Source organism: Dipteris shenzhenensis, chromosome 24, assembly GCF_047967505.1.
Source record: "Dipteris shenzhenensis isolate YYH24624 ecotype China chromosome 24, Dip_SZ_1.0, whole genome shotgun sequence".
Lineage (NCBI taxonomy): Eukaryota > Viridiplantae > Streptophyta > Polypodiopsida > Gleicheniales > Dipteridaceae > Dipteris > Dipteris shenzhenensis.
Genome location: NC_141619.1, coordinates 1,626,113 through 1,649,566, shown reverse-complemented (window position 1 = coordinate 1,649,566; position 23,454 = coordinate 1,626,113). Strand labels below are relative to the sequence as shown.

The 23,454-nt window shown below is 42.7% G+C and overlaps 1 protein-coding gene across 2 annotated transcripts in view; it reads right to left on the bottom strand.

The window, feature by feature from the left end:
* Positions 1–21,221, bottom strand: part of TZP (zinc knuckle (CCHC-type) family protein) — a 66,760-nt gene extending 45,539 nt beyond the window's left edge. Inside the window, exons 1-4 of one of the 2 annotated variants that reach the window (XM_087395735.1) lie at positions 20,749–21,221; positions 20,177–20,620; positions 2,137–4,270; positions 1,835–1,974 (exon numbers count right to left, since the gene is read on the bottom strand). In XM_087395735.1, coding sequence (XP_087251861.1) covers positions 1,835–1,974; positions 2,137–4,270; positions 20,177–20,620; positions 20,749–20,809 — 2,779 coding nt within the window. In that variant the 5' untranslated portion in view covers positions 20,810–21,221. The remainder of the gene's footprint in view (positions 1–1,834; positions 1,975–2,136; positions 4,271–20,176; positions 20,621–20,748) is intronic. The other variant, XM_087395736.1, reaches the window with a different exon arrangement.
* Positions 21,222–23,454: the final 2,233 nt, after the last annotated feature.

Below are 23,454 nucleotides of genomic sequence, written 5' to 3'. Positions count from 1 at the left end.
GGCCAATTAGTGGCCAGCGAGAGGCCAACCTAAGACCCTGACCAGGGATGGGTCAACTGACCTGACCAGGTCGGCTTAACACCAGCAAATCTTAGTCAGGTCAGTCAGTGGGTTAGGTCAGACCAGGCGGCTGGTAGATCAATCTATTGCATCTAGGAGAGGACATAGCCAGGCTCTCTAACGACCACACGATTTTGGCAGGGGATTTCAATGCAGAAGCGGGCTCAAAGCAAGGGTTCATCACAATGGAGGGTAGAGACCCCATATGGATGGAGGAAATGGAAGAGGACGAGAAAAGGAGCACCTGGAAAAGGGCATCCGATGAAACAGGAGAAATCACACAAGGGGCAGTCACCCTATGCGGATGATTTGGACTCCAGATATGTAACGATACCCCCTTTCAAAGACAGAGAAGACTATACATGCAAAAACCCCCAAGGGTCAAGCGTGATCATAAGCCTCGCTGCAAGACACAAATTTCTATGGAATACCCCGAGATTGATGAAGAGACCCTGGAGTCCGACCACAAAGCAATGTCACTAGGACTGCAAGGAACACAGTTTGCTACAGAAAAAAGAAACCTACAGCACCCCCCAGGACAAGAATGGATTATAAAAGGCGCACATCTATGAGAGGGAAATGGAAACACTAATATCACATCCTCAGATGCCTTCCACATGCCAAGCAATGAATAATTTCATGACAGCAATACTGCAGGAAACAGCCCATATATGCTTCACCAAAAGCAAGGGGCGGAGTATAGGCATGCCTTGGAACAACTGGTACGACCAGGACAGCAAACAATGCTTAGAAAACAGCAGACATAGCAATCATGGTAAGCAGCAAGGTGGCAAAAAATTACGTAACAGTCATAGTGGTCAAACTGTACAGCACATCAATGAGCGGAAAATCAGTAGATGGGCGGAGGCACAAGGTATGAGGGCACCATCTCAGGCAAGATTCCGCCCGAAACACTCCACAGTGGATAATTTAGTCGCTATAAGAGTGACAAAGGAGGGAGCCAAGAATAAGAAAAAGGCTGTCTATTGCTGGTTTGTAAACTTCACAAAAGCTTTGCACACAGTTCCACAAAAAAGCTATGGGAGGGACTAGAAAAGCTCCAAGTCCCCAAATACTCAGAGAAGCCACCTTTCAACTATATGAGAGGGTGTCAACCAAGCTAGCACAGTCACTAGTAGATGGGTCATGCTCCAAGAAAAGGGTCATCATAAGTAGCAACATAGGGGTCGAGCAAGGCTGTCCCCTGTCACAACTTTATTTTGCCTTTTCATTGATGAACTGGAAGATTGGATGAGAATACACAGCAAAGAGGGATTCTGGGTTGCGGGATATGCCTTAATACTACTCATTTAAGCAGATGATGTAGTCTTCTTTGCAAAAGACAAGAGGGATATGCCTTAATACTACTCACTTTCGGATGCACTAGGCGAATCCTGCAGACACTCAAGCATGAAGGTCAACATCGCCAACTAATGATCATCAAATTAACTCCCAGTACTATAAGATTCTGGCTGCGATTTAACCAATTCTTGGGACAGTTTGCAACACCCAACACACATATACAGATTTTTGCACTGATGGATCATGTACAAGATCAACATGCAGGGCCCACGCAGAATGTCAAAATTTACATGCAGGCAAAAACATTGAATCGCCTGGAATCAAAGAGTACAATTGGCCACGCAATCTAGAACGATAAAGATACTACACACGCTTTAGTTGTTCATCCTGTGGTGGTCTCAAGATAACAAAAAAGAGGACGCCAAAATCAAACATAAGAAAACTCAAGCACTTGCAGAAGAGCTTTGCATACGATTCATGTCAAAGAAGGGGAAACCTCTTATGCATGCCATTCGGTAACCCGTACCACCTAGCTCCTCCTCCCATTTGCCAAAACGTAATCTTAAAAAGAACCCTCGTGCATGCAAACTGAAGTCCCTAAGACCTGCCCACCTGCAAAATATCACAATGGTAGGGCAAAAAAAGCGAGTAACAATGAGCCTATTGTATTGAGTAACTCAAAAAGATGTTAGCAAGCATCATGTGTTGAGCGGGTTCTGTAAGGCACTGAGAGACTAATCAAGTAGCAAGAAAAGGACAAAAGTGTATGTTTACTTGAACAGGTCTGCTCGAGACAAACGGATTGATTCAATGGTCTCAAGTATGCCCTCTGGTATGAAAGGGACTCCCCCAAATGATTTATGGTGAGACTCAGCATATTTTGGAACGCCTAAGGAAGAGTAATAATCCTGCCTTGATTTGCCATCCCAAAAGGATGGTGACCCATTTGACCTCACAGTAACGTGATTTACAGAATCTACAGGTGTATCAAAAGCTTTGTGTTTACATATGCTGAATTCGAGCACGTTATTCTGGTCCCCTCTCATGGAATCCACATTTATGTGAAGAAGGTTCTGTCCCTGACTGATTGTATCAGTTCTGTTGAAAAAAACTGAGGATGTGCCTTGCTGATTGTTCGTCCTCTCACCACCATCAACACTGCACACTTCCTTTGAAGAGCTGCATGCCTCTAGATGTCTTTTATCCTTACAGATTTGGTTCCCACATGATTGAGATGGCCTCAGCTTATTAGTTAAACAAGCACTTCCACAAGGACTTGGAACTCTGTTCTTCGAGGCAGCACTCTTTCTACTTCCAAAATATTCTTGACATTGACCATGTCCCTCTTTTTTAGGCTTTGAGTCTTCCTTTTCCTGTACGGATGTTTCCAACATTTTAAACCAGCATTCAGCTCCCCAATGACCTTTACCAAGACATCGCAGGCAATATACAGTCTTTTTCTGTGTTCCAAGTCTGTCTAAAATAGGTAATCTCCTGTCTAGATCATTTAGTTCACAATCCCTTGTTTCTGAGCACTGTAACACAGAATGACCATTAAGACCACAAAATATACACATGGAAGGACCATCATTTTGATCTTCCTGTTTAGACAGATTGGCTGTATAGCTTGCACATTTCTTTGTCCAATCCTTTACAGAGGTCATAGCAGCAGTAAAATCAGCCATGCCTTCGGGATTCAAGTCCTCAACTGAACATTCCTCAGATGGATGGAGGCTCCCACCCCTGAGATACTCTGAGAGCAGTGAAGCACCCGGTCTCTCAGAAAATCTGTCCAAACAAGCTGCCATACCCTTCTCTGCAAACAGTACTTTCTCAGGCTCTGGCGTCATACGCTTTGAAATGACATAAGTTGAAGCATTACCTCGATTTACTGGCTTCACCATGCTTTCCTGCAGTAAACTCAAAGGATCCACCTGCCATGATGTTAGTCCCAGATAATCAGCCTGCTCCTTAGCCACTCCGCCCTCATTAGTCCCTCCTTTGCCAAGGCAGTTGCTCTGCCCACTATGCATTTTCAAATCACGTTTGGAAGGTAAACTCCCAAGCATACTCTTTGCTGAGAAGCGACTTATCCACATGTTTCCCATACTACTACCAAGTTTGGAAACTTGCACAGCACCATCTGCTTTCTTATCATGCTTCAAATGTTTAACACAATCACTATCTTCGACAGCACTATCAACATTAGGCAATTTCCCAAGTTCCAAGTTGCAAAAATGATGTTGGACTCTTGTGCCACCTCTCCCTGCCTCTTCTGACTGCTTGAGAGAAACCGAAAGGCTATTGGAACTTGATTCAGCAGGTCCCTGACAATTTCCAGCCTTCCTAATACCGTCAGACTCACCTTCAGACCCTGGGAATCCGCTTGTGTTTAGTTTGCATGGATCAAATTCTCTATTCAGTGATACAGCAACAGCCTCCCCTTGGGAACAAGCCGTCACTGCAAGACACATAATGGGCTGCATATGGGTAGAATCCACTGCATTCATCTCTTCATTTTGGCTAACACTGATGCCTGGAGGATCTATGCCATTTTCTGATGTGCCTAGTATCATAGGCAAAGACTCTGGCCCAGAGGATAGAGAGTATTGAGGAGCAACAGCAGGGACTGCATCAACTGGACTGGCAGTCTCAGCTGTTTGGAATGGTCTTATGTCATTTGCAGTAGCAAATGATAAAAAATCACATCTCCTGCCACATTTAGACCATCTATCATGTGCTTGGGCTACCATGTCTTTTCTGGCCTCATCCAGCTCAAAAGTTAAAAATCCTGCATCATGGTTTGTACCTGTTGGCCTGTTCTGGGAATGCCCTACTTCTCCCACTTCAGCATCTACAGCAGAGCAAGCATTGTTTGCAACCACAGCCTTGCTTTTCTGTTGAGCATCTGCAAATTCAAAACATGCCAAGCATAAAGTGATGTTTGAGAACAAATTACTTTACCACTTTCACTTTCATAAGTTGTTATGTACAATGAAAAAAGACCACTTCAGGGACATATATACCATCTAACACTTCTCCCCTAAAAAAGTATTGATCATGGTACTTAGGTACAGTAGCTCTCTATCTAAGCTATTATCATGTAAAAGTTTGGCTTTTCTGCCAAATTTAGTATCATGTACATACAGAAAGCCTTTAGTGATTGTCTTCAGCTCACAAGAGACTACTCACATAAAGCAATACGATGGAAAATCAATGGGCAATGACAAGCATTTGATGTAATTTAGGTGGCAATGACAATCATTTATTGTGCACTTTCAATGTTTAGACTGACTAGCATTATTGTAAAACGATAACTTTACATGTCATGTTGATTACTCATTGCAAAGTAAAAAAGTACACTTTAGAATGAAAACATAACAACTTGTTGATACACAAAAAGTATTGATATTATCTCATTGTGGCACTTTTGGTACTGTAGCACTTTATCTAAGCAACTGTCACATAAAAGTTTGTCTTTACTGCCAAACTTGGTATCATAAACATACAGAAAGCTGTTGCTGGTGGTCTTGATCTCACACGAGACCACTCACAAGTTTTAAACCCTATCCTACAGTGGACACAATCTATAACACCCCTGCTCACGAGCAAGATTGTTGTGATGGACAACCATAGCTATAGTCTTGTACACATAATATAGATTCCTCATAGCCCCTCGTTGTAACCATTGCCATTGCAGGCCTCTTCAATACTGAAAATTCCCAACAAAAAGATGGCCAACCACACATACGTGCTGGGCATATATGGTATTCTAAGACATAATTAAAAAGCATTTGAGCCGATATGTGCTTTTAAAAATATGCTTCAGCCACCATTATGCTCAACGAACCATTTGTCTTCTACCATCACTCTTTTACTAAATGAAAGAAAGAAAACGAATACTTTGCAACCTATACCACACAGACTTAGAGCATATCTTGTGTTACGCTCTAGCCGAGGTAGCATGACCTCGGAAGAATCAGTCGACATTTCCCTTATAGGATCTATCTTTGTAATATATGTGTTTGCGCTTTATGTCAATGATCGGGAGGGATTAATGTCAAGGTCCTAGGTGAGGGCTGATAGCACCAGACTAGATAGGTCTGAGACCAAGGGCCTAGTGCAAAGAATGTGCCTAGGGGCAAGGAATTAAATGCATCCCAAGTGAGGGGTGAAATGTTGCATTAGGAAGGCCCTATATGGATGACATGTGGCATCTAGATCTATCTAGGGATTTGGGGTCTGTCAAGGTTAGTGAGAGAATTGAAGAATGTGATTTTACGTAATTTCGATATAGCTCTCTCTCTCTCTTGCTTGAAGACTTGGCAGAATTGGCTAGGTGGTAACGTAAGGTGCTACTCCCGTGATCTATAGAGAAGAGAAAGGCAGAAATTTGTTGACATTTGGTATCAGAGCGAGGTTAGAGATCGAGGGATATGAGATTAGTAACGACGAACAACAGGGACGGACTGCTGAGCGTGACGTCCAACGGAGACTCAGACAGAGGGATTGTGGTCTTCACGTGACAGAACGCGGCGGGGTGTTAGGACTGGTCGTGATAAGGGAGCGCAGACACGCGATGCGTGATTGAGCGACACGCACAATCTACGACGAATTTGGTGAAGACCGTCACGTACTGACCTGTTTGTTCCGCTTTGGAATATGGCTGGTTATCAGTAAGTAGACATGGGTCGTGGAAGAGCGAGCGACACGCATAACTGATGCATCGAAGTAAAAGGTCACCGTGGTCTATTTGGAGCTACGTCGACGGACGGTAGGTGGTGGCTTGGTTACGGGTAGAACCGGAATCGTGAATCGAGAAGGGGCAAAATTGATCGCGATTTTAAGCGACTGGGAGAACTAAGTTGTGACTATAGTTCAGTTCGAGACTTCGTGCAGCTGATAGCAGCGATTCAACGGCAGTAGAGAAGCTACGAAGGACCAGAACACAGGCGCTGTTGACGAAGCCAGACGCTGTGACTGTGGGGAACTAAAGGTCGCTTGCGAAGGGTGGTGCAAAACCAAGACACACGAAAAAAATCGGCTCATTGTGTGAAGATACGTTCCAAAGCACAGGGGTGAGCCTGCAAGACTGTCTATCGTGGGATTTGCATCAAAGAGCCAAGTCGGCCGTACCTGCGAATAGCTGGAACAGCCGGGATCGTCGAAAGATCAGGGGCGCCTTTCTTTCCGTGCAGTTTTTTTTTCTGTTTTCCTATGGTCCTGTGAATTCTGCACTGTAAAAAAAAAAGACACAACTAAGGGAAGAAAAAAAAAAAAAAAAAAAAAACCCTCCCTTTCAATAAATGGAAGCTGAAGGACAGAGTTCAAGGGTGAATCCTAGCGAGTCTAGAGTACAGTCAACACAACCAATATCACATCAGGCAGCACCTACATTGGTTGGTAGGATTTCAATATTAGAGGATGCTTTACAGCAGATTATGAACCAGCAACTTCAGGCGAATGCTGGTCAAAATGAGATTAGGGAGATGGTGCAAGCCTTGTCGGCTAGACCGTCTAGGATTGATAAGGGCAAAGCTCTAGCTGAGCCAGAGCCCAGTGTACATTCTTTAGAGCGCGCAAGGGTCAAAGTGCCTAATATCGCTAATTATAGACCGGAGAAGTACGCTGGTCGGATGACCGAGCGCAGCTCTGATGTGATCGAGGTTTGGTTGCACAAGTGGGAAGAAGCCTTCGCCATTTGTGAGATTAAATCCGATCTAAAGAAAATCCGCGAGGCCACACACCTGTTTATTGAGGCAGCGGACAGATGGTGGATAAAGCAACAGAAGGATCAAGTTGCTCCAACCACCTGGGAAGGGTTTAAAACTGAGTTCAAGAAACACTTTCTCCCACCTGATGAAGAATCCCGAGCTTGGGATGCTTATAGAAATCTTCGTCAGAGGAGCTTGTCAGTGGCAGAGTACACTGACAAATTCAGAGAATGTGTTATGAAAATAACAGACCCTCTCCCTATGTTGGTTCAGTTAAAAGATTATATCTATGGACTGAACGACAAAATCAAAATGGAGGTTCGGGCTAAATATGTAACTACATTAGATGAATCTATTGCAGTAGCCCTGAACTATGAGGATGCCAGAGGCAGATCTGGTGGATTTGTGCAGGCAGGGACTCAGTATGAGCACTCGAGGAAAGGGGGATTTCAGAGGAAATGGGTTTCAAAGACAAGTGTCTCGCAGCCAAGTGGCCAAACCAAGCAGGTGAAGCCGGTTGAGGGACCAGCAAAAACAAGTACCACCGTTGGGGTGAAAAGGAAAATAACTCCAATGGCAGCCCGGGCTTGGTCAAAGTCCTCGTTGACCCCTGAACAAAAAGAGAAAGCTAGGAAAGAAGGATTGTGCTTCGGCTGCCTTCAGCGACATCAGTGGAAGGATTGTCCACTGAATAAAGATCGTCGCACGGCTAGTATGATAATATCTGAATGCGACGTGGAAATGCAGGAGAGTCCCAGTGCGGAGCATATGCAGATGCAACTGGCGGGACCTTCTCAGAGGTTAGTACCTTGTTTGTTCTGTGTGTCTGTTACTAAGTTAGTGACGAGTGCACCTGATAACATCCTATCTAAGCCCGCAGCAACGGGGTATACAGCCTTCAATGATACGGAGTTAATCAAAATGAAAGGGCAAGTGGCCAGTCATGATGTCATTGTGTTGTTTGACTCAGCGTCAACTCACAATGTGATTAACTCCAAGCTCGTGAAGAGGCTGAAATTAAAGACAAGTCCATCTGACTATGCGTATACAGTCAGAATGGCTGATGGAAGTTCAACTGAAGTATGGGACCAAAGGGTTACCCAGTTGGAGCTTCAGATTCAGGACTATACTGAGAAGCTTGATTTTGAAATAACCAAGCTTGCTCATGCGGATATAGCCCTGGGAATGGCGTGGCATTCTAGGAAGAATCCAGCCATTGATTGGAAAAAGCACGTATATTAATTCAAGATGAATGATGTGCTTTATGTCTTGCGAGGTGGAAAAGATATACCTCAGGGACCGTTGGTTTCCGTAATGGAAATCAGAAAGGCTCAAGTAGAGTTTTTATACCTTTGCACCGCATCGGTAGAGTCGGTGAATGATTCTTCGGCTAGCACTGATGTTACGCAAAGTGGTGAGATGGCCAAGCTGGCTAATCTTATAACAGAGGAGTTCTCTGAGTGTTTTAGGGATGAACTACCTTATGGGTTACCTCCAGAGCGGAAAGTTCAGCATAAGATTGAACTGATCCCGGGGGCAGAACCTGTAAATAGACCTCCCTATAGAATGAGTTTTACTGAAGAAGCGGAGGTGCGTAGACAACTGGAAGAATACCTCAAGTTGGGGCAGATTCAACCAAGTTTCTCACCCTTTGCTTCACCAGTGATATTAAAGAGGAAAAAGGATGATACGTTTCGCCTCTGTATAGATTACAGAGCATTAAATAATATCACTGTTAAGCACAGGTATCCGATGGCTCGGATTGATGATTTGCTAGATGCATTACATGGAGCCGTGATTTTCAGCAAGATAGATCTTAAGTGCGGCTATCATCAGATCCGGATTAGAGCCGAGGATGTGCATAAAACCGCTTTCAGGAGCAGATTTGGTCATTATGAGTTTTTGGTAATGCCCTTCGGACTTACCAATGCTCCAGCGACCTTCGTCATGCTTATGAACGATTTACTACGTCCGTATATCGGAAAGTTTGTAGTACATTTTATTGACGATATCCTGATATTCAGTAAAAGCGTTACTGAGCATTGTGAACACTTAAGAGTAGTATTCAGTACTTTGAGGAAAGCCAGTCTTTATGTAAATAAAAAGAAAACTATACTGTGTATGGTTAGGCTTGAGTATTTAGGGTTCATAATTACTCCACAGGGGGTAGAAATGGATCCGAAGAAAGTGGCTGCGATACTGACTTGGCCAATCCCTCAGAGTCTGACCGCGTTGCGATCATTCTTGGGATTTGTCCAGTTTTATAGAAGGCATATCAAAGGATATTCTGGAATAGTATCGCCATTGACTGATCTGACCTCAGATAAAGTACCTTTTATTTGGGGACAGAATCAATAAGAAAGTTTTAACACCATAAAACAAGCTGTGGTCACAGGACCGGTGTTAAAAATAGTTGATCCCCAGAAACCGTTGTTCCTAGAAACCGATGCAAGTGGCATTGCGGTAGGAGCAGTTCTCCTTCAAGAGGGAAGGCCAGTAGCCTTTGAAAGCAAGAAGCTTTCTCCCTCTCAAAGGAATTGGCCAACTCATGAATTAGAGTTGTATGCTGTTATCCATGCTTTGAAAACATGGAGGCATTATCTGTATGGTTCAGAGTTTTATGTGGATGTAGATCATGATACTCTGAAACATTTTTGTAAACAACCTGACTTGAGGGGCCGCCAAGCTAGGTGGGCAGAGCTCATGCGGGAGTTTAATTTAACGATTCGGTACCGAAGAGGAAAAGACAATAAGGTAGCTGATGCGTGTCTCCATTATGCACAACCTGAGTTTCACGGTATTAGAGAGTGCTCTAATGACCGAGATCAGAGAAACTCAGAAGGTGGACGAGTTTGTCCAGAGCTTATGGCCTAAAGCTCATGTGTTAAAACCCGGGGAAAGTGAAAAGGATGACCTGGCATCCAGAAAAGGCCAAACTTATGCAAGATATACCATAAGGGATGGTATGCTAGTTAGAAATGGCAAGGTTGTAGTACCTGGTCAGAATGATCTCAGGCAGAGAGTCATTCGACAATGCCATGATAGCCCGTGTGCGGGACATCCAGGTGTCGAGAAGACATATGATCTCGTGAAGCGAGATTTCTTTTGGCCAAAGATGAAAAAGCATATTCATGAATATGTGACACGGTGTTTCTCGTGTCAGGTAAGTAAGGCCGAGCGGGTGAAGCCACCCGGACTTTTACAGCCCTTGGAAATACCACTAAGTAAGTGGGAGAGCATTTCCATGGATTTTATTGTAGGACTACCTGCAACGCAAGGAGGGTATAATTCTATCCTTGTGGTGGTTGATCGTCTAACCAAGATGGCTCACTTCATTCCGACTAGAGAGTCTATTAGTGCCCCGCAAGTAGCGGATTTGTTTATTAGACATATATTCCGTCTGCATGGATTACCTAGATCCATAGTGTCAGACAGAGATGTCAGGTTTACCGGTCACTTTTGGACAGCGGTATTTGAGACACTAAGGACTGAGTTGGGAATGAGTAGTGGGGATCATCCTGAGACGGATGGTCAGACGGAGAGAGTCAACCAGACTTTAGAGGATATGCTGAGAGCATATGTGTCATTGAGGCAACATACATGGGACAAGTGGTTGCCATTGTTGGAGTTTGCCTACAATGATAGGAAACATTCATCTACTGGGTTCAGTCCGTTTGAACTGAACTATGGTTATAGGCCAGCCAATCCGACTATAGTTGGAGTACCTCAGAAAGTGGCTAGTGCCGCGAACTTTGTAGTTCAGATGCGGGAAATGCTAGCACTTGCGAGAGCTAATATCCGTCAGGCTATGGATAGAGCCAAGGTGTATGCGGATGAAAATCGGTCTATAAGAGTGTTTGAAGAAGGAGAAAAAGTTTTTCTCAGAATTCCTTCGCACTCGAAGTCGTTGACTTCAGGAGAGTGTGCTAAGTTATCACCTCGATACTGTGGGCCGTGGTTAATTCTAAAGAGAATAGGCAGTGTAGCCTATAAATTAGAATTGCCACAGGGGTGTAAGGTGCACCCGGTTTTTCATGTTTCACGTTTAAAGAAATTTTTACATACTGGTGACTCACTAATCGAAGGTGTGGTTTTGTTTCAGGAGATAGAGGATATTGCAAGGCGCAAACCAACAAGAATCCTGGACCGAGGAACAATGCAAATACGAAATCGGAAGATACCCACGGTGTTGGTTGCATGGCATGGTCAGCCTCTATCCGAAGCTACATGGGAATCCGTATATCAGTTGCGGAGAGTGTTCCCAGACTTTATCATCGAGGACGCTGATGTCTGAAGAGGGAAGGAATGTTACGCTCTAGCCGAGGTAGCATGACCTCGGAAGAATCAGTCGACATTTCCCTTATAGGATCTATCTTTGTAATATATGTGTTTGCGCTTTATGTCAATGATCGGGAGGGATTAATGTCAAGGTCCTAGGTGAGGGCTGATAGCACCAGACTAGATAGGTCTGAGACCAAGGGCCTAGTGCAAAGAATGTGCCTAGGGGCAAGGAATTAAATGCATCCCAAGTGAGGGGTGAAATGTTGCATTAGGAAGGCCCTATATGGATGACATGTGGCATCTAGATCTATCTAGGGATTTGGGGTCTGTCAAGGTTAGTGAGAGAATTGAAGAATGTGATTTTACGTAATTTCGATATAGCTCTCTCTCTCTCTTGCTTGAAGACTTGGCAGAATTGGCTGGGTGGTAACGTAAGGTGCTACTCCCGTGATCTGTAGAGAAGAGAAAGGCAGAAATTTGTTGACATCTTGATGAAAGCTGGAAGGAAAACAGGTTTCACAAAACCCTCTCTGATCAAATGACTTTGTCAAACCATTGATAAATTTACATATTCCTTGAAATGACTCTCCATACATCTACAAAAGCAATTGAGATACTGTTCCCAAAAAATTATATTCATGTAACCAATTGCTCATCCAATCCTCTGCTTGTTAGGACTGCATTACCAACACTCTAGGACATGATCCTTGAAAAGGATGTCATGTTTGGCGAATAAAGGTGCCTTGTGACCAAAGCACAGACACAAGAATATCTGATACTATGTATGGCACACCTGAATTGATCGTTTCTAGTGCACAGAAATTTCCATCACAAAAAAATCCATTTATTCTGAAATGATTTTTTCCCATGCTTTCTTATTTAATTTTCACAATCTACTTCTCTAACACTCATGCCCCGTACAACGAAAAAAGTGCATCCATTCATCAATCCCTTCTCAAAGAACCTTGGATAAAAGTAGAACTCCCCTTTCTCAATCCCTTCTCGAAGCATCCGCTCATCAATCCCTTCTCAAAGCATCTAGGATACTAGTAGAACTTCCCTTTCTTGCATGCGGCGTAAACATTTGCCTTATGTTTATTAGGTCAAGCTGTTATTCCCTTGCGAATCGAGATACAATACATTTGGAGTCTTACAAGCAATGCATCTAAATCTTCCATGCAGATAACTCTAGAATAAGATGATTGGACGAAGTTAGACTCACTTAATTGATCTCAAATGTAATTGGCAAACCACCCACTACTAATTCCTCAAATCCACTATCTAGTAGTTCACCCCTCTCAATGTATTGTTTTTTGCGCGTTTCATTGCGGAAATTATAACTAGATGCTTCTAGGAACATGGTATAAAAGCTAACTGTAAAATGAAATTTCAACCTGACAAAAAAAGGCCAGCACGTTAAAAACCATCAACTTCATGCTAAACAATGGGGACTTGATACTATCATATCCCCACCACACCATCAGTTACCACAAGAGTGGGGTTAGACCATTATATAAACATATGATCTTGCACAGGTGCATACACCTACACACCCATGAGTGTGCACTTATGCGGATTTTCAGTCTCATAGACCCATCGGTCTTCCAAAGACTTTAATAAACTTTCTTTCTTTCTCAAAAGTCCAGAGGTAAAAAGTAGACTCAATCATAATGAAGGTAACATTTCATGAGAAGGCTAATCAAAATAGCATTGGTATTCTATTCACCTAAGCTACAACTACTTGAAAAGGTATGGTTATGTCATTTTATGCTCCTCCCAAACTAAAAAGTTGGAGCAACGAAGTTTACATTGAAATGTGTTCAGTTAGTACAAGCTATTTCAAACTTGGGTTACAAGCTTTGAGCTTTTTACCTTTTTTGGGGGGACAAGGGAATTTTAAAATGTCTTCTCCCCCCCACCTACCCCCCGATGCCCCCCCCTAGGGTTTGTTAGCAATGGTCCACACAACTTCCCAAACCTCCCTCACCAACCCTATCGAACTACATGCACCCTTTACTCACCCCCACATGAAGCCCTTCATTCTAGCTATCATCCCCCTCATGCCTAGCAAGGTACTCATCCTCATGCTAGACACGTCCCCTCACTCGATCACCAATCATCTTCACCATTGCATAGGACCTTACACCCTCAATAACCAAGTCTAGATGAGACCTCCCCCCAAGTAACCCATATAAAAGCCCCCTTCCATGGTCTACCCTTGGTCAACCCCCTAGAGAGTCACGCTTGTAAGGCTAGGAATTCAATACCTCAAAAGTGTTTGCAAATGAACATAATTGGAAAGCTGAAATAGGAGAGACAAGCCCGTAGTTTAGACATCCTAGCACCCTCATACAACTGTGTTGATTGCAACTCTCAGATTTTGACCTCAGACTCTGACATCACGTGTACATGTGATGTAGTGGTCCTAAAAATAGAATCCATCATGTCTACCATATCCTCGTCATCATCTCCTAGACTATAGTCTTGCTCAAAGTGTGAAGGTATATGCGCACCCTCGTCACCCTCCTCATCCTGTTTCACGATTTCGTGTAAATATAAGATCTTGTCTCAAGGTTTCGTGTCATAATGGTATCCAATATTAACCACGAACTCAAATACCATTGACTTACTGATGATCCATCATCATGTGCGAGAATCAAATTCCCAAATGAAGCACACGACATAACCAAGGTTTTCACGTTTTTGTAGTTGTTGATGAGAGGAATCCTAATCCGAATGCATCACATGCTAACAAGGACCTACAAGAAATGTCCACAATATAAGTGCTAAATGTATACAAATATGCAATAAAAGACCTTTACAAGCCAACAATCAATATCACGTATAATGAGGTCATCACATATAATGTTGTTGTGTCTAAATGCAAGATACTGTGCACTAGAGCATGGTATCTTATAAATGTTCAGCTGTTTTCCAAGACAACGTTCCAGCCACGTGGGAGTGCATAAGCTATGCCATTTGAGCTATAGGAACCCAAGCCCTTGAGTTCGAGAGTGTGCTTTCTCCTAGGTGGAGTTTGCTAGACCCTATAGCAAACAACCGACGTAGCCATGGACATGGCCCCCAACTAGAACATCCTATCCCATAACCATATATATATACCTTTGTAAGACTAGAATAAGTCCAATCATACAAATTTAGAATTTTTGTTGTTCTAAAGATCAAAAATCTACAAAGAAAAAAAAAAGAAAATGAAAGAGAAGAAAAAAGAGGTAAACAAAAACTTTTATGAAAAGCAAAAGAAAGACATACTTAGCAAGCAAAGCAACACTTATGTCACAACAGCCATGCCTACTATTGATTGGACAGCTGATGCAGATGGCAATCCTGATGATCCTAATGACAATAGTGAAGCTAGAATCAGTCATCGTAATGGTCATGCCATCATTACGTTCAACTCGCGAGATTTACATATAAAGGTTCTACGACAATCTCATAAGCTGAAAGGGACCAAGATATGGATAGCCGAAGAACTTACAAGAGCTCAACTTAAGGATAAGGCAACAGAATTAGCCAAGGTTAAGGCTGCTAGAAAGGGCGGTAAATGGGCAGTTTATCGTGAAGGAATAGCACTCATTAAAGAGATAAATCAAAACCAAAAGACTCTCAATCTTAAACTGATGTATGGCCAGCTATATATATGTATGCTTTCAATGTAGGTACTCTAAATTAATAGAGTTGCTCTTTGCAGTCTCTGGGAGTTGCCATGTGCCCTCCCTAAGCAGATGTTTTCTGTTGTCTCCAGTGGACATTTATACTCTCTCTCTCTCTCTCTCTCTCTCCCTCTCTCTCTCATTCTGATGTGGACAAAAGGGAACACAAGTGTAGGTCTACTTCAATGAGAAGGCAGCGAGAGTTCGGACAGACGCACAGGCTGAAGGGGTTGGTGCGTGTCTAAGAAGACACATGGGCATATGCCAAGCATCCAAAAGTCCTCATGTGAGTAATCCTGGGCTTATGACCTGTCCAAGCCTCATAAGGTGTAATGGGTGTCTTCAATGCCTTTGTGGGACATCTATTCAAAATATAATTAGCACACATAACGACATCCAACCACAACTTATTAGGCAAGTGCTTGCCTTTCAACATACACCTAGCAATCTCCATCACTGATATATTCTTACGCTCAGCCACGGGAATCTGTTGCGGAGTTAAGGCACCGTGCACTAATGATGAATGCCACATGAGTCCAAAAAACAGCAAACTCCTTTGACATATCTTCACCCCCTCTCTCTGTATTAAGGTGAGCAATGTGCAGCCCACTCTCATTCTCAACCAAGGCAATAAAATGCCTAAAGCATGTAGAAACTTTAAATTTGGATTTCACTGCGAAAATCCAAGTGTACCTGGTGAAGTCATCAATGAATGTAACAATATAATAGAGTCACAAAAGAGCAGCAACCCGCATAGATGCACAAACATCACTATGAACCAAATGAAGCTTGCAAGAGGCACCAACTCTCCCATCCTAAGAAAATGCAAAACAGTGCCATGCTTGGAAGGCATATGCATTTTGGGAAGATCAACAACCATACCATCCTTATGTAACTTCACCAAGGCCCCAAAGTTGAGGTGTCCAAATCTCTCATGCCACAAGTGGGTATCTACCATGGTAGAGGAACCAAGAGCAAATATGCAAATCCAACATCATCCAAGCATCTGTCATAAGCATCAAGCCTAATCAAATACAAAGAGCTCAGCATCTAAAAGCTCACTAATGACTCCTTGAGTATCTTCCAAGGTACATAGCCTAGACAAATAGTCACCTCCTACATGATTCAAGTTCCCAATCTTTTGAATAATCTTAAAATTAAACTCCTATAAAGGAAGCATCCATCCTTGAATGATTATTTTGTTGATCAAATAAAACAAGGCCTAAACATTAGACCCATCACCTGATGAGCCTGAAGCAGTACCTATAGTACCAGAGGCGGTAGCTGTAGCACCAGAAGCTGCATTGCATGTAGGCTTGGCCTCAGAGCCTGAAACAATGTGCCACAAATTCTTGGCAACCAATACATGCCTCATCATGTATGACCACATGGGGTAATTTGTGCCATCAAGCTTGTCATCAGCCCCAAGCATCCAAAAGAAATCATCCTTATTGCCAGCCATTGTGCCAAAAATGCAAGGCAAAAGCATCAATTTGACAATGCAACTAAAAGGAAAGCAGCCTTTCAAAATCAAGTGCCAAAAATCTGCTCAAGCTTCAAAGCTTATCGCTACAAAAAACTCTTATGTCCCAAGGTGTACCTGTTGCAAAAAAATCCCCAAAAGGAAACACGAGGCCTTCTAAGGCAACACGAGACCCTTCCAAAATGCACATGAAGCAAAAATTGGAAAGAACCAATGCAACAACTGCTTACCCAATGATGTAGCCCGAAAAGACAACAGTGAAAAGGCTCTGAATGCGAACAGAGGAATTCACCCTTGAAGGAGAGGTAAAAATGAGAGCAAATGGCAATGAGAAATGCCAAGAGAGGGCTGGAAATGAGAATAACAGCAAGAGAAACTGCTCCCATGACGAGGACAGCACTTGGAAATGAGACGAGAGTGATCCAATGGAGGGAACTCGCAGCCCGAGATAAAGGGAAGCCAAAAGAGAAGAAATAGGCTCAAGGAGAGGTTTCCGGGTCACTTCAACAAGCTCCAAACGTCTTCAAACTCCGGCACGCAGCACAAGACAGCAAGAAACACCTCCAAAGTGCTGGCCCGATCTTCGAGGCAAGTCAAGACAACTGTAAATTGCCAATGATGGCCGTACAGCATTAAATGCTAATGCACTAGGTTCGTACAGTTGCCAAACTATTCCGTACAGCCATAAATGGGCTGTACGGAATCTGTACAGCATTTAATGCACTGATTGCAGGTCTGTACAGCCTCCGACAAGCATTTATTGCAGGCCCACAGTTTCATATAGCCACGTACAACCGTACGGAATCCGTACATGTGCAAATCGCCACACGTGTGAAGCCGTACAGGTAGAAAATAGCTCAAGAAAGCTGAAACCGCCTCGAAATGCAGCAAATTGGCCAAAATGTACAGCTAGAGCACCAAAGACTCGATTTGTGGAGATGGAACTCCTCCAAATGGCCTCGAATCACTCCAGCTTGCTACAAATGCCTTGGAAATGAGTTGTCTTGCACGAATGAGGGCTCAAGAGGCTGCCAAACAGCTTGGAAAAGCTATGAATGGCTGAGGGAATGGATTCCCGACCTGCTCTGATACCACCATAGTTTTGTCCATACGTTACCATACACATATGTCATACGAGTATGGAAGTATGATTGGAGTATGGTTCAGCCCCTAGGGCTGAAACATACGTGACCCTAATTTAACTCAAAAACATTTAGAAAGATATACATTGTACACATTACATTGACATAGGGCTACTAACTTTCAAATTGAAACTTCAGATTTCAAACTTGTATTAATATTAAAGTCATGATTCATGAAAATTCAAAGAGTCTAGCCTCGGCCCTCCAAAGACCAGAGTCATCTGGAATTTGGATTATGATACATAGTGTCAATGATAGATCAATACTACACCAAACATCATGATCAAAGGTAGTAGGTAGTAGAAACTTGGAAGTAGGTACTACGCCAAAACATCAAAGGCAAAACATCATAGAAGAAAAGGCTGCCACAGCCCGAAAATAAAGCTGAAAATTGAAATGCATCACGATTCACAACCGATGAGGCTGAAGCCTCAAGCTGCAGCTTGCATCCTCATCCTCATTCTCTTGCTCATCCTCATCCTCATCATCATCATCATCATCATCATCATCATCTGCATCAGTGCCATCCTCCTCCTCCTTGAGACCATCCTTGAGGCCAACCATAGCCAAAGTCGGCCAACAGTGTACAAAGTACGGATTAGCAACGTACGAATTGTAATAGTTAAAAAATGTGTTTTCCAAGGTTTTGGCCAGGCACAAAATCGATCCCCCCTCCCAAACAAAACAAACCCGCCACAGACACGACATGTTGTAATGAATTGCTACAAAACTGAGTGCATGCCAGCATAACAAAATTCTAGGTATAAATGCCCTAACTGGACTAAGTGTCCTAACCGTCCTAAGTGGTACATGTAGTAATTGTACAATCTAACCTAACTAAATGTAACTAGGACTACAAGGCACATACCAAGGAATGAGTCGCACCTATGGATAGCCAATAGAATAGCCTACAGAAGCTAGTATTTTGAACAAGCGTCCTTCCTTGACTGTTTTTCCTCCTAGCTGATATCCTCTGGATTTGTCTATGACCGTGCATTCATTTCCATCAAAGATGACTCGATAGTTGTGTTCCGTCATTTGCCCAACTGACAAGAAGTTTTTGCTGAGCTTTGGAACATAGAGTACATCTTTCACCGATCCTTTCATACCAATGAAATTATTCATAGGGACAATGCCTTTCCCTTGAACTGGATTCGGTGTGTTATCTGCCATATAGATAACATTCTTCCGTCCTTCTAATGGTTTCATCTCTGTCAAAGGCTGCCATGTGGGCATCAATTGGACTGCCACACGAGCAATGGAATATTCCAGCCACATGAGCTGGAAGGCCCAGAAAATGGAGCACACAAAGCTGCCATGTCGGACATGGGGCAGTCAATATCCCAGCCACATGGGCTGGAATGCCCAACAAATGGGCAGGCCTTTAAGAGGATATAGGACATGGCAGCCTGGAAGAGACCAGACCATGTGCTGGAGCAGGCAGCTAGAGGTCAGGCAAAGAAATAGCTGGGTTTTTTGCTGTCCCACAGAACTGTTGGTTCCCGTGGACATTAATAGACTTTCTTTCTGACAATTTCTAAAATGCCTCCTCTCCTTTTTGAATTTCAAGCTGAGATGGGTCATCTCTTAACCGTTTCAGCATTAAACATACGCCCATCTCCTCTCTTATGTCCATGACGACCATTTTGGGATTTATATGCTTGCTCACTCTGATCTTTATGAGTGAAGGTTTCTTTGTAGTATGGACCAAAAACAATCTACATATACTGAAATAGTCTCGCCTTACCTTTGCCACAAGGTATCCTGTTCAAATTTTCTGAAATTAGGAACTCTGTTCACAGAGGGCACAGAGCAGCTCCCAGCGAGTGCATAAGCAACTCCAAGTTATTATAAGGTACCTACATTGTAGACTGAAAATTAAGACAATAAACAGCAATACTGATGAGGGGGGAAAAGAGGAAAACAGGATTCAACAAAACGAGGGCAAGGGCAATGATAATCGGCAGAGAAGCTAAGGAAGGAACGTTCCATGATGGGGCAGAAGGTGAACAGAGGCTGAGATAACTGTAAATAGAGACCAGCTGCCTAGACCTTTAACAAATAAGGAGTAGTTGAGAAGCTGGGTTTTAAGATCCAAGAACAACCAAATCAATGAATATTGCGAAGTAAGTGAGCATCATGTGGATGCTGAGGAAGCACGATAATACGAAAACTCAGCAATAAAGTTATGTGCATAGCGCTCATGCAGCTCACAAATGCAAACTGTGCAACTCCCACAACGTGAAAGTACCAATATACAACCACAACTACTGGTTGACCTCAAGAAGCCCAATCCTGATGGGACTTCCATAGTGACAATCGGACTGTGGCAGCCTTCCTCCTGAAAGCCAATGTCAACGCACTCCTTCAAGGCCTCTAAAATGAACATTCTGCTTTCTACTAGGGCATTAAGCTAATACGTAATCATACACAAACTGTACAAACAACTGTGCCGACAGGAGGAGTAGGAAGGATGTATCAAAGCAACACAATAAAGGTCACAATTACGCAATTGCATACCTCCTGACTTAGATCCAGCGCATGTTGGCCCAGTTGTAGAGTTATGAACAGGTCTCTCTTTCAAGACTTGGAATTCACTTCTGCCTGTAGCTCTTTGTTGCTTCAGAGGCGCACAATTAGTATTTCCACATTTTCCTGTTCCTGATCCGTAAGATAAACCTTCTTCAGCAGCCCTAGAGATATAACAACCCTCTCCATGGTGGTGGTTAGGATTGGATGCCATTTTTATGTCGCCTGACATAATCAAGCCTGCATTTGCACCTGCACCTGCACCTGCACCTGCACCTGCAACAACTTCTTCCCGGATACTGCTTACACTTCCAGAACACTCATCATTGCAATTTCCAGGAGAGTCACTGCAAGCGACAGGCCTCCTTTCTAATGCTGACCTTGATTCATCCGTCAGAACCATATCAGGATTACCTTTGTGGCGTTTCCGACGACCTGTCACATTAAAAAAATATCATGCCAAAGCTAAGTTGCCTGCATGAATAATCAAAGGCACAGAACGATTTGCGGATACTATTGCATTATTAGGATGGCTTTTTGAATGGACGTAACACAAATATCACCTCCTCTTGTATCCTTCGCATGTTGCAGGGATGCGTGAGATAGATCCCGTGAAGAGGACATTTTACAGTTTATATCCTGGTTTTAAGCTGAGCCATCAGAAACCTAAACAATTTCAGCACGTATATTTACGAAACAGAGCTTCGCGGAGAAGACACTGTAGGCGCATCAAAATTAATGGTTAAAAGCTGTGAAGCAGGTGAGAACTTCACATCCAAGTGAGCTGTTCAAGGAATACGCAACGTATTAAGGAGTGGCATTCCTTAAAGATGTGTCATTATCAGGTTGAAGCATCGAAAACTATAATTGACACGCAAAGAAGGCCTCAATTGGAAGGTCGACCAGAAAGGAAGACCGAAGAAATGCCGGCGCCAAGCTTCAAATACAGGAAGTAGAGCTGGCATTGTTTAATATGGGATCATGAGTGCCCTGTGGCAATCATACAAAATATATCTACGTATGCAATTGGATCGAAATCGGTAGTGTGGAAGGGATGACGAGTGGAGCGCGCTTTTTGAGCGTAGAATGTGGGGATAATTCATAAAAGCCTTGACAAGGTTGGTGATTCGTCATTATTGCCCACCATCTCACACACTCGATTGCATTGCTTGATTCCTTAAGCACTTAGAGCACGGTCCCCCATGGCCCTAGTGCCCCTATCTCTCACTTCCGCTATCAGCAAAGCTCATTGGGCTAAGTTCAAATGTGGAATTAGGTTGTGGAATTAGGTGACAAAAGGGTCTATATAACATGGTTGCCGGCAAATGCATGTCACCAATCCCCTTGGAAACCCTCAGTAACAATCCTAGGGGGAGAGTTGCCCCCCCTACCTCATTCATGGAATGAGTATAAGCACAACCAAAAACAACCTCTAAAAAAAGATGAAGTTCTGCACACAACAATCTCCCACATAGAGACTGATCGTAGTAACTCCACCATTACTACACTCACTAAAATTCTTTAGATTTGGCTATCTCTCATGTTGTTCCTCATTCTTTAAGACTAATTGAAATTGAGCAAGAGCTCAACTTCTCCCTGGTACCATCTTAGTGAACATGCCTACAGTATTCTAGTTAGTGTATATCTTTTTGAGCTTCAATTATCCATCCTCCAAAATAGATCAAATGAAATTATACCTGAGCTCTATATGTTTTGTTCTTGAATGGAAGGCTGAATTCTTTGCAAGATGAATAGCACTCTAGATATCACTATACAAGTTGCTATTTTCTTGCTTCTTCCCAAGTTTCTCCATAAACTTTTGTAACCAAATCATCTCTTTCCTTGCCTCTATAACTACAACATATTATGCTTCCATTTTAGAAAGTGCAACAACCTTTTGCAACTTTGAAACCTAGATTATTGATGTTCCACCTATAGTGAAAACATACCTCGTGGTCCTCCTTCTTCTATATTTATCATCTGCCATATTTGAATCAACATATCCTTGTAGAGAAACATTGAAAACTTTAAAACATAATGCATGAGCAGTTGTGCCTCTCAAATATTTGGGAATCCACTTTATAGCCATCTAATTTTCTTTACCTAGATTGTTCATAAATTTGCTCAAAACTCCCACTGCATGTGCAATATCTAGCCTTGTACATACCATTGCATACATCAAGCTACCAATTGTTGATGCATATGGAACCCTTGACATATAGTGAATATCCTCCAGTGTCTTGGGACACATATCCTTGCATAATTTGAAATGATTAACCAAAGGTGTGGAAACAAGTTTTGCATTCTGCATTTCAAATCTTTCCAATAGATTTTCAACATACTCACTCTGAGACAATGTCAACTTGTGGTTTTTCCTCATACCAAGAATTTGCTTTACAGTACCCAAATCCTTCATTGCAAATGTATTTTCCAACTTCCACATGAGCACATTTATAACCTACATGTTAGAGCCTACAATAAGCATGTCATCTACATACAACACCAAGATCATGTATCTACCATTGTCTAGTTTTTTAGAATAATCAGAGTGATTTAAATGACATCCACACCATAACCTTGTTTTGCCATAAACATGTCAAACTTTGAATACCATTGCCTTGGAGTTTGGTTTAAACCATATAGCGGTGCATTTAATCAGCTTTGAAGCTTGTACAGGCTATCCTATCGGCTATAGGAGCATTTGGTGTACCTCACTGCCTTGTATTAGACGATGCAGTTCTCACCTTTTGGCAAAATTATTTTTCCAAATTTCAAATTCTCAACCATGTGTAACCATGCTCTTACTCGCTTTAGTGACAATAACATATTCTTCAACTCAATGGAAAAGGCATCAAACTCCCCACGTCCATTGTACGTGATGGTGGCATTAGTCTTCCAAACCTTGCATTGATCATCCTTATGCATAAAAGCAACATTTAATGGTAATAGGAAGACCTTCGCCTACATGTTAGTGCAAGTGATCAAGTTGTACATCAACAATAAGTACCGTCATTCTCACTTTGTCACAATCGATGTGTCCACCTTAGGATTAGACAAACAAAGGATCAGCATGATCACCAGTCTTTCCCTTGCAAAGTGTGTGCCTTAGGATCAGCCAAATAGAGGATTAAGATGGTGGCAAGCCATTCTCTCACTCCTCTCAGTTTTGGTGTTTATCTTAGGATCAAGCTTAACATTGTGGAAACAGCACACACAAAGTCAGTGTGTGTGCTTGCACTCACATGTGCAGGTATGAATAATCATATGTG